The sequence below is a fragment of the Salmo salar genome, chromosome 13, assembly GCF_965601325.2.
Source record: "Salmo salar chromosome 13, fSalSal1, whole genome shotgun sequence".
NCBI lineage: Eukaryota > Metazoa > Chordata > Actinopteri > Salmoniformes > Salmonidae > Salmo > Salmo salar.
Genome location: NC_138303.1, coordinates 45,003,168 through 45,019,052, shown reverse-complemented (window position 1 = coordinate 45,019,052; position 15,885 = coordinate 45,003,168). Strand labels below are relative to the sequence as shown.

Below are 15,885 nucleotides of genomic sequence, written 5' to 3'. Positions count from 1 at the left end.
TAGGACGGAGTAGTCCATAATCTATATCATTGTCCGTTCTGTCACCTCACCCTCTCCCATCTCTGTCTACAGGGTATAAAACCAGCCAGCTTCGATAAAGTCAACGACCCAGAGATCAAAGAGATCATCGGGTGCTGCATCCGCCAGGACAAGAGTCAGAGGCAAGTGGTTTGACCTCTCTCGACCCCCTTCCCGCTCTCTCTCTCATAGTAATGGGAGGAGTTGCAATGCCTTTTGCAAACCTTGCTAAACAGCAGAGCGCTTGTAAAAAAAAAAGTCTAGTGGTTAGTGCCGCTGACCCTGGGCACATATACCAGAGTAGGCATGGGTTCAGCTCCAGCCCGCTGCCCTTCTGACTCGCCCTTCTCCTACCTTTCCTATCATCTGTTCTTCACTGTCCTATCCAATAAAAGCCACACATTGTTTGGGAAAGAAGTGGGCATTGGTTCCGAGCTTGATGTGTTCTCTCTGTCTGCAGGCTGTCCATCCGGGACCTGTTGACCCATGCGTTCTTCGGGGAGGACACAGGGGTGCGTGTGGAGCTGGCGGAGGAAGACACGGGCTGTCAGGACTGCCTGGCCCTCAGGATCTGGGTGGAGGAGCCAAAGAAGCTGAAGGGAAAACACAAAGACAATGAGGCCATCGAGTTCAGCTACGACCTGGAGAACGACAGCGCAGAGGAGGTGGCTTCGGAGATGGTGAGATTAGGAGGAGAAACGGATAGGGAGGAAGGGAGAGGGAGGCAGAAAGAGAAATGGTGAGACACTGATACCTTATTCACACCTTGGTGCAGACCCAGACTGTATCCTGCAGGCTCTGATATTTTCTTTTTAGATTGTCCTTTCTGGCATGGCCCCAGGCTAGAACAGTACAGTAAAGGTTGGCTCGGCTCAGCACATTAGTGTGAAAATGATAGAAGAGAGAGCAGTGCAGGACGGAGCAGGAATAACTAGGACCTCTGTTGAAGGAACTACGGGGAAGGTGGGAGGGCTATAGGAAAGGTGTGATCTATTAGAGTCCACTGCTCATTAATCAAGGTTTCCTTGCTAGTCGTTGCCTCCAACCTACATTCCCTCGCCGTGCTTTCAACTTTTTCTCTCTCTTTTTCTCTCTGCCTCCTATCTATCGCTCTCTCTCTCCACCTACCCTCTCTCTCTCGCTCTCTCGCTCTCTCTCCTCTGTCTACCCTCTCTCTGTCTACCCACCACCCCCTCTCCCTCCTCCTCTATCCAGGTGAAGTCAGGCTTCTTCCACGAGAGTGATGCTAAGGTGGTGGGTAAATCCATCCGCGACCGTGTCACGCTCATCAAGAAGTCCCGTGAGAGACGCCAGCAGCAGCTGCTCCAACAGCAGCAAGGCTTTGATGAGAGACGGGACTCCACCCTCACCTCCGCCACCTGCTCTCACCTCTCCTCCCTGGGGCCTGGGGTGGCTGGGCTGACAGGGGGAGGTGGAGGAGGGCAGGGGGAGGTTGAGGAGCTACCAGAGGTGGATCAGCATGTGAGGCAACAGCAGCAGATCCACAGTGGGAATCCTCTGAGCCTGCCCAAAGGTACAACAGCAGACCAATATGCCGTCAATCAGAGGCTTGTAGAGATTTGTTTACGGTGTAAGACTGTATACTGTGTTTCCCTACTGACTGTGCTGGGTTAGATATCAGCAACGAAGTGGAATATTAAGATAAACATATTATTTGGTTGCAGAAAGCCCTAGAATAGGATATAATGATAATTATATTATTTTCCTTATCCCCAAAGTAGCGTTTGTCTAGACTCCTATTTACTCTTGCCCTTGTATTTACTCCAGGAGGTGAGAGCATTGGCTCAGCCAGCTGTGAATCCTATACCAGTGGCCAGAGCCAGGCATACCCACAGCAAGGGGAGTCATACGTGCTCTCTCAACCCAGCCTCCCTGCTGCTGCCTCGGTGAGTATATGGCATCCCAAAGGACACCCTATTCCCTATGTAGTGGACTACTTTTGACCAGGGCCAAAAGTAGAGCACTATGAAGAGAATAGGGTGCCATTTGGAACATACATCATATTATGGTTGTTCCTGTTTTGGAAAATCTAGTTTACAAAGAGATTGATATCTTATCTCCAACCTTGCAATCATGCTCAATTGTGTTGTCTGTTATCTATTTTTAGGTAATTTTGGCCCACCACGAAATGCTCCCGATTGGTCAGAGCGGAGGAGTTCCGAACGTGCCTATTGGTCAGAGTGGTGGGATTTCCGCCATGTGCATTGGTCAAAGCAGTGGTGGGGCACCTGTTGGTCAGCAGACTTACGTTCAGCCCGTTGCTATGGCAACGCAAGTTTCACCAGGTGTACCACAGCAGTATTCTCAGGTGAGTGACTCTCGATCCCGTTCGACTCTCTTAACAACTCCCTAACATCTCTTTTCTACTGGACAAAACAAGTTTGAACCTTGATATATTCCGAATAGCTTTTAATCAATTCACGTAACTATTTTATCAGATGTGCTTTAACGATAATAAAAACGTTAATAATCTTCATCATGACAATGCTTTCATATCCTCTAAAGAATGTGTGCAATCCTTTAATTAATGCCTGCCCTTTATTCAATACTTACTCTTACCTCCTCTCTTTACCTCAATCTCCCCCTACCTGCCCTCTCACCATAACTCCATCTGACCATGTCCCTGTCACCCCATGATGGTTATCTTCACACCATCTCAGTCATACCATTCAGATGGATCACAGATCGCACCAATGGCCCCTTCCCAGTCCTGCGCACCCCCAGTCTCGCCCCAAGCCCAGCTTAACATTCTTCCAGCTCCCATTTCAGTGGGAGACCCAACAGCACTAGTGGGGGTTGGTGGCATGGAGGCCATGGTCCCTCTCCCACAACAGACCCAGGCCAATGTCACTCCTAACATCATGCAGGCCTCTGACATCCAGATGACACCCCAGCCTTTAACCCAGCAAGCACAGCCTTTCATGATCACCCAACAGCAGACCATTGGTCAACAACAACAGATACTGATGGAGCCACAGCAGCAGCAAATGGAGGCTCAACAAACCACCCTGCTTCAGCAGCAACAACCACACCAACAACAACAGGCCAATGTAATTCCCCAGAAGGCGGTACTGATACAGCAACATATAGAGCAGCAGCAGCAGACTATAGCAATCCAACAGCAGCAAACTACTGAGCTTCAGCAGCAAGTGTATGTGCAGCAAGCTTTGGTTCAGCAGCAGCAGCAAATGCAACAGCATCCTCAGCAGCAGGCCTTACTACCACAACAACAATCAATGGACCAACAGCAGCAACAACAACAGGCATTGTCATTACAGCAAGTGGATCAAACCCAAGCCTATGTGCAACCACCGCTAAACGACCTACAACAGCAGCAACAACTGCAACAGCAGCAAACATTGTTACTACACCAGCAGCACCAGATTGAACATCAGCAACAACAACAAGCGATGTTACTAGAACAACAACAGCAAGTGTACATACAACAGCAGCTTGAGCAACAGCAGCAACAGGCGTTGCTACAAAAGCAACAACAGGCACGACTACAACAGCACCAACTGGAGCAACAGCAAGCGCTGTTACAACAGCAAATATTTGAGCAACAGCAGCAGCAAGCGATGTTACAGCAGCAGCAACAAGAGCAGCAGCAACAGCAAGCCTTAAAGCAACAGCAACAACAGGCGCAACTACAGCAGCAACAGCTGGAGCAACAGCAAGCGCTGTTACAACAACAACAGTTCGAGCAACAGCAGCAGCAAGCGCTCCTACAGCAGCAACAACAACTGGAGGCTCACCAAGCGAGCCAGATCCAACAACAACCAGAAATGGATCTACAACAGCAGCAACCACTGCATCAACAACAGCAAGCTGTGCTGCAACCACCGACCCAACTACAACAACATGCGGTCGTCAGTCATCCAATCGACTCACAGCAAGCTGTGCTACAGCAACAGTTGGAACAACAGCAAGCTCTGCTACAACAGCAACAGCTTCAGCAGCAACGAGCAGTTTTACAGCAGCAGCAATTGGAGCAACAGCAACAACAGGCACAACTGCAACAGCAGCTGGAGCTACAGCAGCAGCAAGCTTTGTTACAACAACAGATCGAACAACAACGGCAACAGCAGGCGTTGCTACATCAACAACAAGCAGAGAGACTGCACCAACAGGCTTTGCTACAACAGCAGCAGCAACAGATTCAACAACAGCAAGAGACTGGGCAACCGCAGCAGCAAACCGCCAATATTCAGTTACAACAAAGCGAGAAACAAGAGACCACTTTGATTCAGCAACAATGTGAGCAGTTGCAAGCTTTGATTCAACAGCAACAAATTGACGTGTGTTTGTTGCAACAACAACAACAACAGCAAAACACTGCTATGTTTCCAGCTAGTCACACTAGCCTAACGCAGCAGCAAGTGACAGAACAACAGCAAGTAGCTCTGATACAACAGCAACAACAACAACAACAGCAGCAGCAACAACAACAAGCTGTATTACTGGAGCAACAACAACAAGCGTATGTTGTCCAGCAACAACAGCAGGGCCATCAGAGCTCTGTCGTTGAACCTCCGCCTCAGATCCCCCTTGTAGCCCCAACCCTACCAGCAGCAGAGGTTATACAGGCCATGCAGGTCCAAGCTCAGATGGCTGCCCAAGCCCAGGGTCAGGGAGCCAAACCTGTAGCCATTCAGCCACAGATTCCCAGCCAGGCTCCATCGGCTGTAGTGCAAGCCCATGCCCAAGTCCTGGCCCAGATTCAAGCTCAGAATGAAGCTCACCCTCAGAGCCAGGGCCATTTCCCAGTCCCAGTACTCCAGGCCCAGCCTCCACTCAAAGCCCAGCCCCAGATGATCGAGGTCCAGATTCCACCTCACGTGGTGGCCCCGATCCAGGCACCAAGTCCTCCGATCCCTATCCAGTCCCAGGCTCCTCTAGTACAGGCTATCCATCAGATCCCAGCTCAAATACAGACCCAGGCTCCAGTGCAGTCACTCATCCAGCAGACTCCCCAGCCTCTGCATCCAACCCAAGCTTTGAATCCGATTCCAGCAGTTGTTGAGACTCAGATGATGCCTCCTATGAGGCAGAGTCCAGCTCTGGCCCAACCCCAACCTCCAGTCTCAATAACCCCCATGCACAGCCAGATCCAAGCCCAACCCCAGCACGAGTCTCCAGTGCAGCCCAGTGTTCAGCACCCAGGTCTAGCGCAGCCTCAACTCCGCCCCCATGCTCCAGCTGTACTACTGGCACCGCAGTATGTCACTACACCTCAGCCCACCCAACAGCAAGCCATACAGCCAGTCCTGCAACAACAACATCAGGACATCACACAACAAGTTACCCAGCAACAGCAGCAGGTACTGTTGGAGCAACAGCAGTCCATGGTGCAGTACCAGCAGATGATGCTGTCTCCTGGATCTGTTGGTGTTGGAACTGTCATGGCACCCCCTGCCTCCACAGTCATAGACCCTACCACCTTGGTCTCTGCTTTGCCTCAACACATACAACAACAGACTGGGCAAGTGTATAACCAAGGCCAGCAGGTACAGCTACAACCACAAGTACAGCCTGTCCCACAGCCACAACAGCAGCAACTGCAAGTAACAGGATGCCCAGCTGTGGTGCAGCCGTTAAACCAACACATACCTCAGGCCCAGTCTAAATCTATGCTGCCTCAACCCATTCCCATGGAGCAATACCAACAGCAACAGCTGGTGCAACAGGTTCCACAAGTCGTACAACAGAAACTCCCAGAGCAGCTTCAAGCTCAGACAACCCCACCCTCAATTCAGCAGGCTCTGCAGTCTCAGCAAGTCTCAATTCCCGACCCAAGTCAACTGGCTTATCAGCTTCCTCAGATACCCCCACATCTGTTGCCCCAGCAGCCCACTGTTAACCCAGCACAGACAGCATCCCCCAGTAACGTGCCCCAGCTCGGGACTCAGACTAGAGCACTACCCTTGTACAGTCAGGTAGTAGCAGGAGCAGGAGGTCCGCCACCATCCCCCCAGCACCAAGCACAGCTGACACAGTCGCTACCCACCCACACACACACCCAGATGGCCATGCAAGCTCAGGCACACACCCAGACACTGGCCCAAGCGCATGCCCACACCCAGACCCAGCTCGCTGAGGCCGCATTGGCGGACTCCACCACCGAGCAACAGCCCCCTCTGAATCCTCCCCAGGCTACTTCCCTCCATCTTCCACAGATGCCCCCCAGTCCTTCTCATACATCGTCTCACCCCCACCCTGCCTTTCTGCCACCCCTCCATCCTGCTACCCCTGGCCCAGAGACCCAGCCCACCCCACCAGAGAGCCAACTAACCCTGTCTGGCCTGGCTGATGTCCCCTCGGGCCCGACCTCTCCCCAGGCTGTTGCCGCCGCTGCCCAGCCCCTTGACTCTAACGCCCCCTCGCTGCTGCACCCCACCTCAACCTCGCTCCAAGACTGTGACCCTGCTCTACTGGGCATTGCTCAGGTACAGAAGTGCACGCCACTCTACCACTACTGTATACTGTTCCACTACTACCACTATCTTCATCCAATATCCAGCCGGTTCTAGAAGGGTGTATACAGTAGAGTATTCCAAGGGCCACACCCTTTTTGAATCACAATAAAACACATTCTTTTCGTTTTGAAGAAAATGGCCTTTTACTCAGTTACGCTAAGTACGTTAGTATGGTATTTGTTCTGATTTAAACTAACCAGTACTACATCAACCAGATCCAGTGTTTTTTCCTTTAACTTACATTAAAATAGGTCCATTTTTGTTCAATTTCCTATTTCAGTTGTTCAATTTTATTTGTATCAGTCAACTAATGGTTTGGTATGTATTTTTTCTTTGTGGGTTTTTGCTGTTTTCTGTATGTCGGTATGTATTTGTATGTGCGTTGGTCTGTCTGTATTTATGTGGCTCTACAGGAGAGTCCAAACCAGTCTGGCACAGAGAGACACTCCTCTTCAGGGTATGTGTCACATCACTACTCTCAACGTCGGCCCCAATTTACTTCCTTGCTCTTGCCCCCGGCCCTATCAGGTCAATGTTTGCAGATCAATAAGTTTGAAGTGATATGGTGGAAGCTATACCACTACACTACTTAAACCTTTCCAGAACCTTCCGATCTGCAAACATCCAAAGGTTAGGACCAAGGGGAAGGGCTAGGGACCGGTTGTCATTGTTCGTTAGTTTTTTTGTTTTGAATGTCAAGCCCTCCATGTTAGAAAAGGCTATGCCCACTACTGTACATGGAGTACTATTTATTTGACCATCAATGTTCACGTGTTGTGCATGATTCTTGCTTGTCTGACACCTCTCTCACAGTGCTGTTCCAGCCAATGGGGATGGGGATCTACAGATGTTGTTAGCCAATGGAAAACTAGAGAGGGTGAAGTCTCAGAGGAGATTGTCCTATCGGGGGGCAGAAAAAGGATCACATGCATTTCAACTGAGTATGATCCAGGTATAGTATCCCTGATAATATGAATCCCTCTCAGGATGTAAAAGGTTTACAATAAATTGTCATGTCCAAGAAGTTGTCAAGTCCAAGAAGTTATCATGTCCAAGACATTGAACAGAACAACATGGTTTATCTTCCTGTACTCCGTAGGTGTCCGGCTCTGGGGACAACATGGTGGAGTGTCAGCTGGAAACCCACAGCAACAAGATGGTCACCTTTAAGTTCGACACTGAGGGAGACGCACCTGAAGACATCGCAGATTACATGGTGACTAGACCAACAGGCAGTTATACATGGAAATTGCATGGGATTATTGCACCGCAAACTTCTACCTGTTTCGATATATTAGATATGAATATATGATTATTCTATATTGGATGGGATGATGGTTTTTGCGGCAAGCATTCTCATTTGGACTAACACCCAGTTCGCCATGCAGCTTGTGTTTGGTCCATTGAGTTTGGTTTTAAAAATATATATATTGTGTATCTGTAATGTCTTGTGTAGGTGGAGGAGGATTTTGTCCTTGAGTCAGAGAAAGATACATTTGTGGAAGAGCTGAGGTCCATTGTCAAGAGAGCTCAGGAAATTCTCCTCGCACATCAACAGGTCTGGTTTGAAAACATTGGTTATGTCCCAAATGGCACCATAATACCTATTGCCTACATCAGGGGTTCTCAGAGTGGGGTCTGCTGGGTTCTCAAAGTGGGTGCTGTGGAGGTACTGCAGGGGGTCCACGTCCAGATAAATACACTACATGACCAAAAGCATGCTCGTCGAACATCTCATTCCAAAATCATGGGCATTAAGATGGCGTTGGTCCCTCCCTTTGCTGCTGTAACAGCCTCCACTATTCTGGGAAGGCTTTCCACTATATGTTGGAACATTGCTGCGGAGACTTGCTTCCATTCAGCCACGAGCATTAGTGAGGTCGGGCACTGATGTTGGGCGATTAGGACTGGCTCGCAGTTGGCGTTCCAATTCATCCCAAAGGTGTTCAGTGAGGTTGAGCTCAGGGCTCTTTGCAGGCCAGTCAAGTTCATCCACACTGATCTCGACAAACCATTTCTGTATGGATCTCGCTTTGTGCACTTTTGCCACAAAGTTGGAAGCACAGAATCGTCTAGAATGTCATTATATTCTATAGCGTTAAGATTTCCCTTCACTGGAACTAAGGGGCCTAGCCCAAACCATGAAAAACAGTGCAGACCATTATTCCTCCTCCATCAAACTTTACAGTTGGCACTATGCATTGAGGCAGGTAGCGTTCTCCTGGCATCCGCCAAACCCAGATTTGTCCGTCGGACTGCCAGATGGTGAAGCGTGATTCGTTACTCCAGAGAACATGTTTCCACTGCTCCAGAGTCCAATGGCGGCGAGCTTTACACCACTCCAGCCGACGCTTGGCATGTGCATGGTGATCGGCCATGGAAACCCATTTCATGAAGCTCCCGACGAACAGTTCTTGTGCTGACGTTGCGTCCAGATTCAGTTTAGAATTTGGTAGTGAGTGTTGCAACCAAGGACAGACGATTTTTTACGCGCTTCAGCACTCTGCGGTCCAGTACAAGCCTACCACTTCTTGGCTGAGCCGTTGTTTCTCCTAGACGTTTCCACTTCACAATAACAGCACTTACAGCTGACTGGGGCAGCTCTAGCAGTGCAGACATTTGACGAACTGACTTGTTAGAATAGGTGGCATCCTATGACGGTGCCATGTACGGGCCATTCTACTGCTAATATTTGTCTATGGTGATTGCATGACTGTGTGCTCGATTTTATACACCTGTCAGCAACGGGTGTGGCTGAAATGGCCATATCCACTAATTTGAAAGGGTGTCCACATACTTTAGGCCATGTAGTGTGCGTGTGTATAATACATACATACATACATACATACATACATACATACATACATACATACATACATACATACATACATACATACATACATACATACATACATACATACATACATACAGTTCAATTCGGAAGTTTACATACACTTATAGTATAGGAGGACTAGTGGGAAGGAGGAGGGAGTTTAAATACATTTAAACTCAGTTTTTCACAATTCCTGACATTTAATCCTAGTAAAAATTCCCTGTCCTAGGTCAGTTAGGATCACCACTTTATTTTAAGAATGTGAAATGTCAGAATAATAGTAGAGAGAATGATTTCTTTCAGCTTTTATTTCTTTCATCACATTCCCAGTGGGACAGAAATTTATATACACTCAATTAGTATTTGGTAGCATTGCCTTTAAATTGTCTAAACCTGGGTCAAACGTTTCAGGTAGCCTTCCACAAGCTTCCCACAATAAGTTTGGTGAATTTTGGCCCATTCCTCCTGACAGAGCTGGTGTAACTGAGTCAGGTTTGTAGGCCTCCTTGCTCGCACACGCTTTTTCAGTTCTGCCCACAGATTTTCTATGGGATTGAGGTCAGGGCTTTGTGATGGTCACTCCAATACCTTGACTTTGTTGTCCTTAAGCCATTTTGCCACAACTTTGGAAGCATGCTTGGGGTCATTGTCCATTTGGAAGACTCATTTGCGACCAAGCTTTAACTTCCTGACTGATGTCTTGAGATGTTGCTTCAATATATCCACATCATTTTCCTTCCCTCATGATGCCATCTATTTTGTGAAGTGCACCAATCCCTCCTGCAACAAAGCACCCCCACAACATGATGCTGCCATTCCCGTGCTTCACGGTTGGGATGGTGTTCTTCAGCTTACAAGCCTCCCTTTTTTTTTCTCCAAACATAACGATGGTCATTATGGCCAAGCAGTTCTATTTTTTTTCATCAGACCAGAGGACATTTCTCCAATAAGTACTATCTTTGTCTCCATGTGCAGTTGCAAACCGTAGTCTGGCTTTTTTATGGCAGTTTTGGAGCAGTGGCTTCTTCCTTGCTGAGCGGCCTTTCAGGTTATGTCGATATAGAACTCGTTTTACTGTGGATATAGATACTTTTGTACCTGTTTCCTCCAGAATCTTCACAAGGTCCTTTGCTGTTGTTCTGGAATTGATTTGCACTTTTCGCACCAAAGTACGTTCATCTCTAGGAGACAGAATGCATCTCCTTCCTGAGCACTATGACGGCTATGTGGTCCCATGGTGTTTATACTTGCCTACTATTGTTTGTACAGATGAACATGGTACCTTCAGGCATTTGGAAATTGCTCCCAAGGATGAACCAGACTTGTGGAGGTCTACAATAATTTTTCTCAGGTCTTGGCTGATTTCTTTTGATTTTCCCATGATGTCAAGCAAAGAGGCACTGAGTTTGAAGGTAGGCCTTGAAATACATCCACAGGTACACCTCCAATTGACTCAAATGATGTCAATTAGCCTATCAGAAGCTTCTAAAGCCATAACATCATTTTCTAGAATTTTCCAAGCTGTTTAAAGGCACAGTCAACTTAGTGTATGTAAACTTCTGACCCACTGGAATTGTGATACAGTGAAATAATCTGTCTGTAAACAATTGTTGGAAAAATTACTTGTGTCATGCACAAAGTAGATGTCCTAACCGACTTGCAAAACTATAGTTTGATAACAAGAAATCTGTGAAGTGGTTGAAAGATTAGTTTTAATGACTCCAACCTAAGTGTATGTAAACTTCTGACTTCAACTGTATGTATATATATCTATCTATCAATTACATACTTTTTAAAAATTAATATTTCTAACAGATTTATCATCTTTGAAATGCAAGAGAAAGGCCATATAATCAGATAGGAGTTTAGGCGCAATTTAGATTTTGGCCACCAGATTGAAGCTGGGTGTGTGCAAAGTTTCAGACTGATTCAGTGAAGCATTACATTACTACACTATATTTTGTATCAAGTCTGCCAGGAGTTATTCCAAATGAGTCGAATTGGTCAATTGATACATTTTTAAGTACATAACTATAGAGAACATACAAAAATGCAATGGTAATAAAAAATGTAAGTTTATACACTCCCAGGAATGTCATACATGATGGATAATTAGCTTCCCTACAGAAAAGACACTAACCTTCTCACATCTAGATGGCCGGGCAGGGTGGTTGTGGGGCCAGAGACAGCAGGGGTTCAAACTGTAGAACGCAGTTCCTACATTTGAATATAAAAATGGATTTTATCAAACAAAACTATGCTACCTTTTATCTCTGGGATCCTCAGGATGACAAATCAGAGCAAGATTACTGAATGTAAGTACATTATTTACCTTCAGAGGTGAATGTATCAAACCTGTCACCGTGATAAAAGCCTTTTGTTGTTGTGCGCTCTCCTCAAACAATAGCATGATATTTTTTCACTGTAATAGTAGAGGTTAAGATTTAAAACTGCAAAGTTTTCTTTCTGCCTCATGGCATTATATTAGCTCTACAGCTGCAACAACAACAAAAAATCCCTCTGCCCAATGACAAAATGTGTAGAATTGCAGGAAATTAGCTTGAAAACAGCACATTTTTCTCTCCGATGCCAAGAGGCTGGCTTTTAAAATGTTCCTTCCCTGGGCCTGAGACTTGGTTCGTCCAGCCATGCCGAAGTGATAGTAAAACTTATTGTATGGTTTTTATTTAATTACATGTTTTAATGATTATGAGGGGGTCCCTGAAGAATTTGCTATCACAAAAGAGGTCCTGGGCCCCCAAAAGTTTGAGAACCCCTGCCCTACATGGTCAAAAGTAGTACAATATAAAGCGTATAGGATGCTTTTTGGGACGCAGCTCCGATATACTTATGTAATGTCTGTTTGGCTCCGTTCTACTCTTAATCTTTAGACATACAGTTTGAAACACTGAACCCAGAACAGTGTACAGCCAGGGGTAAAGTATGTCCTGATCTCCATATTATGGTGCCTTGAAAACAGGTCCATGTAAAGTACTGTCTGTCTGGTAATCTTATCTTACCGTTATGGAAACAATATGTCAGTAGCCATGTCCTATGTTATGGTGAACGCTGAACCTTCAGAGAGCTAATGTAATGGTGTATGGAGAACATACAGAGGCCCTTACCATAGCTAATGTAATGGAGCAACCATAGCTAATTGGATTGATTACAATGTCATTCAGCCTGTATGTATGTTAACATCGTCTGTTCTGTGTTTTCCTGTTGCCTGTCCAGACTGGATCTATGGAACAGCTGCATGTGAGCACTCCAACAGGCACAGCAAGTGAGTTACTCCTCCCTCCTCCCTGGCTTTGTCCAAAATGGCAGCTACTATTGGGAAAGTTTTCAGACCCCTTGACATTTTCCACATTTTGTGATGTTACAGCCTTATTCTAAAATTGATTAAATCGTTTTTTCCCCCTCAATCTACACACAATACCACATAATAACAAAGCAAAAACAAGTTTAGACATTTTTGCTAATGAAAAAAAAAAAACGGAAATATCGCATTTACATAGCATTCCCTCAGTACTTTGTTGAAGCCCTTTTGGCAGTGATTAAAGCCTCAAGTCTTCTTGGGTATGACACTCAAGCTCTGTCAGGTTGTCTGCACAGCTATTTTCAGGTCTCTCCAGAGAGGTTCAATCTGGTTCAAGTACGTGCTTTGGCTGGGCCACTCAAGGACATTCAGAGACTTGTCCCGAAGCCACTCCTGTGTTGCCTTGGGTGTGTGCTTAAAAAACATCCCCACAGCGTGATGCTGCCGCCACCATGCTTCCCCGTAGCGATGGTATTGGCCAGGTGATGAGCGGTGCCTGGTTTCCTCCAGATGTGACGCTTGACATTTATGCCAAAGAGCTCAATCTTGCTTTCAACCTTGTTTCTCCTGGTCTGAGAGTCCTTTAAGTGCCTTTTGGCAAACTCTAAGCGGTCTGTCATGAGCCTTTTACTGAGGGGTGGCTTCCATCTGGCCACTCTACCATAAAGGCCTGATTGGTGTAGTGCTACGAAGATGGTTGTCCTTCTGGAAGGTATTCCTGTCTCCACAGAGGAACTCTGGAGCTCTGTCAGAGTGACCATCAGGTTCTTGTTCACCTCCCAGACGAAGGACCTTCTCCCCCGATTGCTCAGTTTGGCCTGGCAGCCAGTTCTAGTATGAGTCTTGGTGGTTCCAAACTTCTTCCATTTAAGAATGATGGAGGCCACTGTGTTCTTGGGGACCTTCAATGCTCAGGAAATGTTTTTGTACCCTTCCCCAGATCTGTGCCTCGACGCAACCCTTTCTCAGAGCTCTACGGACAATTCCTTCGACCTCATGGCTTGGCTTTTGCTCTGACATGCAAAGTCAACTGTGGGACCTTTATATAGACAGGTGTGTGCCATTCCAAATCATGTCCAATCAATTGAATTTACCACAGGTGGACTCCAATCAAGTTGTAGAAACATCTCAAGGATGATCAATGGAAACAGGATGCACCTGAGCTCAAGTTCGACTCTCATAGTAAAGGATCTGAATACTTATGTAAATAAGATATTTCTGTTTTGTTTTTTATAAATGTGCAAACATTTCTAAAAACCTGTTTTCGCTTTCTCATTATCAGGTGGTTGTGTGTAGATTGATGAGGGGGGAAAAAAATGTTTAATCAATTTCAGAATAAGGCTGTAACGTAACAAAATGTGGAAAAAGTGATGCGGTCTGAATACTTTCCGAATGCACTTTGGGCCCTGGTCAATAGTAGTGCACTATATAGGGAATAGAGTGCAATTTGGGACTCACCCCTCCTCCTTCCCACTAGTCCTCCTATACTATATGACCCTATGTAGGTCAGATAGATAGATAAGATCAAATAAATGCATAATTGTCTATTTTTACATTTCCGTAGTTGATTTTATTGCAACAAACATTTTACACAGTTCGATTGAAATTATATACCCTCTCTCTCCGTCTTCTAGTGGACTATAAATGGTCATGACATCTGGTGCTTTGCCAAATGGAGTAGCTCACTATTTTACAACATGATGTTAGATGGTTCCTCAGCCGGAAAGTAGTCCATGGGCAAGGAGATATTGTAATCCATGGTTTGGTTTTCTTTAAACATACATTACAAACTTCAGCTATGTATAGCCACATTTAGCAAATACATCTATGGTAGTGATAGGGGCATGTGAACATGTTTTTATTTCTTTTTTGCCAAATCATCTTTAAGTAAATATGTTTTCAGGTGAGTTTGGTCACATGCACCTATCACTTTCATACATTTTTAGCTAGTGGTGGCTAAAGTTAGCTGAAGTTTGAAATGGCTGTTTAAAGAAAACAAACCATGGATTATGATTTCTCCAGGCCCATAGACTACTTTCAGGGTTAGGAACCATCTAACATCCTGTTGTAAAATAGTGAGCTACCCCTTTATAAAGGATGGCAAAAGGATTAAAGCATTATGAATGATGTCCGTGGTCACTAACCGGTCGAACATGATGGCGATCTCCAAGCCATTGCTAGTCGATCACCAAACATTTCTGTAAAAACACAACGTTACGCCTTGCGTTCCTATTTTTTTATTTGTTTCATGCTGTTGGCTGTAGGTGCACTTGATTCAGCAGCCCTAGCGCTGAATCAGGAAGGCGAAGTGTTCCCATTTTGAACTATTTCATGTGTCTGAGGTAGAACTCCTCCTACCCGGCAGGCCCAGAGAGCAAATCAAGTGCACCTATAGGCCTACCACTGACCAATCAGATGGCTCAGATCACCGTGTCTGCACAGTTTCCTCACGACAGTGTAAAAAGAAGGCTCGAATGCACAGCAAAGTTGATAATGTGAGATTTCGAAACTTTTAAAAGCATGACTAGAGAGAGACTCAATGAATACAGAGAAGAGCTGCTGTTTTTATGAGTAAGTTCATGTTTAAGTTGTTATTCAGCACTGTCAACACTTTGTTCAACAGTTTTATAAGCCATAAAATGCATGTTCGCTCCTTCTAGTCACACTACAACCAACACTGCAGCTGCAATCAATGAGTACAGCAAAGTGTTTCAATAAACTTGTGTTGTTATTATTAGCAGCTTGTGTCTTTTTTAATATCGAGGAATATTTCACTTGCTCTGGTCATAGGAGTAACAACATGAATTGGTGCATGAGGCTGAAATAATGCTGCGCGACTTAAGTTTCATTATTAACTGGAAGACTGTGTCCCCTTTTCTCAGCGGAGAGAAGGGGATGGTGAGTCTGGGGAGATGCAGCCCCACCACTGCTCCCTCCCTCTCCTCAGGCTGACCATCAGATGCAGGCAATCACTCCAGTAAAAAAAAGAAGCTTATTATGCTCACTCAGCTGTGCCTCACAAGTAATACAACAAGTGATCTGTTTGTTACCAGTGGGCTCATATACCTACAATTTTGAAGTATAATTTTAAAATGATCTGGGAATAACAACATTGGCAGGGCAACTCAAGCATAGCCAATATGCAGTGATAATGTATTGGGCCTATAGCCTACTGTACAAACCTCATTGCTACAGTACTGTTTTTGATTGGTTAATGT

The 15,885-nt window shown here is 45.8% G+C and overlaps 1 protein-coding gene across 2 annotated transcripts in view; it reads left to right on the top strand.

The window, feature by feature from the left end:
* wnk3 (WNK lysine deficient protein kinase 3) overlaps positions 1-15,885 on the top strand; it is an 81,883-nt gene that overhangs the window by 49,207 nt on the left and 16,791 nt on the right. For both annotated transcript variants that reach the window (XM_014135795.3, XM_014135796.3), the window contains exons 6-16: positions 73-161; positions 479-698; positions 1,234-1,552; positions 1,807-1,925; positions 2,147-2,347; positions 2,700-6,485; positions 6,929-6,972; positions 7,329-7,467; positions 7,615-7,731; positions 7,972-8,073; positions 12,583-12,631. In XM_014135795.3, the coding sequence (XP_013991270.2) occupies positions 73-161; positions 479-698; positions 1,234-1,552; positions 1,807-1,925; positions 2,147-2,347; positions 2,700-6,485; positions 6,929-6,972; positions 7,329-7,467; positions 7,615-7,731; positions 7,972-8,073; positions 12,583-12,631 (5,185 nt within the window). The remainder of the gene's footprint in view (positions 1-72; positions 162-478; positions 699-1,233; positions 1,553-1,806; positions 1,926-2,146; positions 2,348-2,699; positions 6,486-6,928; positions 6,973-7,328; positions 7,468-7,614; positions 7,732-7,971; positions 8,074-12,582; positions 12,632-15,885) is intronic.